This window comes from Crocuta crocuta, unplaced genomic scaffold, assembly GCF_008692635.1.
Source record: "Crocuta crocuta isolate KB4526 unplaced genomic scaffold, BGI_CrCroc_1.0 scaffold143, whole genome shotgun sequence".
NCBI classification, from domain to species: Eukaryota; Metazoa; Chordata; class Mammalia; order Carnivora; family Hyaenidae; genus Crocuta; species Crocuta crocuta.
In genome coordinates, this window is record NW_027529175.1 from 1,040,485 (window position 1) to 1,043,084 (window position 2,600).

A 2,600-nucleotide genomic window follows, 5' to 3' on the forward strand; every position below is an offset into this window, starting at 1 on the left:
CGCCCTTTAACTTTGATTTGCTTCATTTTATGTGTGCTTAAGGGTTAATGTATCCACTCAGCTGAAAGTAGATGTGACCCGTAGCCCAGGAACTTGGTGGTACTTTCCTCCTGGCCACTGGATTCAGCGACCTGCCCTTAGAGGCACAACCCCCTCAAGTGTGTCAGGACGTCCGGCTTAGGAAGCTCTGCCCCTCTCTCTCCTTCCCTGTTTTGTAGGCATGTCAGCTACTCCTGCAGCAGCAGCAGCAGCAGCAGCAGTTGCTACAGAACCAGAGGAAGCTTTCTCAAGCTGTGCGCCAGCAGCAAGAGCAGCAGGTACGTGGGATTGGGAGGGTCCCTCTGGTGCTCTGGGTGAGGGCTGCATCTCTGCCTCACCTCCAGCAGCAGAACACGAGTCCCACGCGATCTTTTCCTAGGAGGTTCGGGGTATTGGCTTATCATGTGTCCATTTTCCCTCGGCCTCCCCCTCGCTCTGGACCCCTGGCCTCCAGCTGGCTCGAATGGTGAGCGCTCTGCAGCAGCAGCAGCAGCAGCAGCAGCAGAGGCAGCCCGTCATGAAGCACTCGCCCTCCCACCCCGTTGGGCCCAAGCCACATCTGGACAACATGGTACCCAACGCTCTGAATGTGGGGCTCCCAGACCTTCAAACCAAAGGGCCAATACCTGGATATGGTTCTGGTAAGTTGTTCAGTAATGAAAACCACCTTTAAAAAAGAAAAATCTGCCAGCCCTCTGTTGAGCCTCTGGTAGGGTTTGGTCCTACGTTACCCTCTGTTTTCACAGCAGCCACACAAGATAGATAAATATTCGTATCCCTGCCTGACAGATACGATATCCTAGAGTTTCGATGGTGTAGATCGTAGAGCTAGGCTTCACCTTCTCTGGGTCCAAAGTGGTCTTTTACTATTTATGAATGGCAGCCTGTTCTACCGCCAGGAAGTTTTAAAAGCTAGTTAAAGTGTGTGTGCGTGCTGTGCGTGACACACCTGTCTGAAGTTATAACCTGTTAAAATATGTCCAAGTTGAGGTGTTTAGCTCTACTGATAAAATTTCCTTCGCGTGAAAAATGGGGAGCTAAAATTAAACTTCTAAGGCGAACTGATAAAATTTTTCTGATATTAGTATTTCATCTGGTTTAAATAGAATTAGCACAAGTAAGGTTATACCTTTGACATTCATCAAGAATTTGTTGGCAGGCAAACACATCTCTTTCAGAACCAGGGAACATGTTGTAAACAGAATCCAATCAGTGAGGCAACAGTGACTTAAAAATAAAAGCTAAAAAGGTACCACACACCACAGTGGGTCTCTTCTCAGAATGGCACACTTTAGATTTTATTTTGATAGAGAAGATACTGTTCCGTGCAAACTAAGAAATAAAAGTTGTGGAGACCTGAAATCCGTGCTCCTAGGAAGCAAAGTGACCCTGGACACATGGCCCTGCTCTCTGTTCTACCTCTGTGACGTGCCCACTGGGGTGGGGACCCACTTCCTTCTGGGGTGTCCTCATGCAGAGAATAGCAAAGACTTAAAGGATTCCTTGATCCTGGGTTCCAGTTGTGTTTGTGGTTTTTTTTTTTTTTTTTAATGTTTATTTTTGAGAGAGCGCACACAGGCACACGTGAGCAGTGGAGGGGCAGAGGGAGAGAGAGAATCCTAAGTGGGCTCTGTGCTATCAGCTCAGAGCCTCACACGGGACTCGAACCCATGAGCCATGAGATCATGACCTGACCCCAAATCAAAAGTAGGATGCTCAACCAACTGAGCCACCCAGACACCCCTTGATCTTGAATAGTTTTAAAGGAATTAATTTACAGATCCACAGCTTCTGCCAACTGCACTGTTTCTTTAAAATGGTCTGCCTGAAGGGCATCTGGGTGGCTCAGTCGGCTAAGCATCTACCTCTTGATTTCTGCTCAGGTCATGATCTCTTGGTTCATGTGAGCAAGCTCCATGTTGGGCTCTGTGCTGACAGCGTGGAGCCTGCTTGGGATGTGCTCTCCCTCTCTCTGTCTTTAACCCTCTCTCTCACTCTCTCTTAAAGTATATAAACATTTTTTAAAAACAATAATAATAATATGATCTGCCTGAGAACTGACTTAAATTCAAAATAACCTTTCTTGGGGCATCTGGGTGGCTCGGTCAGTTAAGCTTCTGACTTCAGCTCAAGTTGTGATCTCACTGCTCATGAGTTTGAGCCCCACGTTGGGCTCTGTGCTGACAGCTCAGAGTCTGGAGCCTGCTTCGGATTCTGTGTTCCTCTCTGTCTCTGCCCCTCCTCTGCTCACACTTGGCGCTCACTCTCTCTCTTTCAAAAATACATATTTTAAAAAATTTAAAAATAAGTACATAAAAATCTGCTCTCTCACTCTCTTTAAAAAATAAACCTTAAAACTTTTTTTATTTTTATTTTTTTATTTTTTATTTTTTTTATATTTTTATTTATTTCTAGAAGAGAGAGAGAGACAGCGTGAGCAGGGGAGGGTCAGAGAGAGAGGGAGTCACAGACTGAAACAGGCTCCAGGCTCTGAGCTGGCAGTCAGCACAGAGCCTGACGCGGGGCTCGAACCCCCGAACCGCGAGATCATGACCTGAGCG

At 46.8% G+C, this 2,600-nt stretch overlaps 1 protein-coding gene across 7 annotated transcripts in view; it reads left to right on the plus strand.

The window, feature by feature from the left end:
* Nucleotides 1–2,600, plus strand: part of TNRC6B (trinucleotide repeat containing adaptor 6B) — a 243,249-nt gene that overhangs the window by 220,127 nt on the left and 20,522 nt on the right. For 5 of the 7 annotated variants that reach the window (XM_077757919.1, XM_077757925.1, XM_077757921.1 and 2 more), the window contains 2 exons: nucleotides 219–317; nucleotides 419–680. In XM_077757919.1, the coding sequence (XP_077614045.1) occupies nucleotides 219–317; nucleotides 419–680 (361 nt within the window). The remainder of the gene's footprint in view (nucleotides 1–218; nucleotides 318–418; nucleotides 681–2,600) is intronic. The other 2 variants (XM_077757920.1, XM_077757926.1) reach the window with 1 other exon arrangement.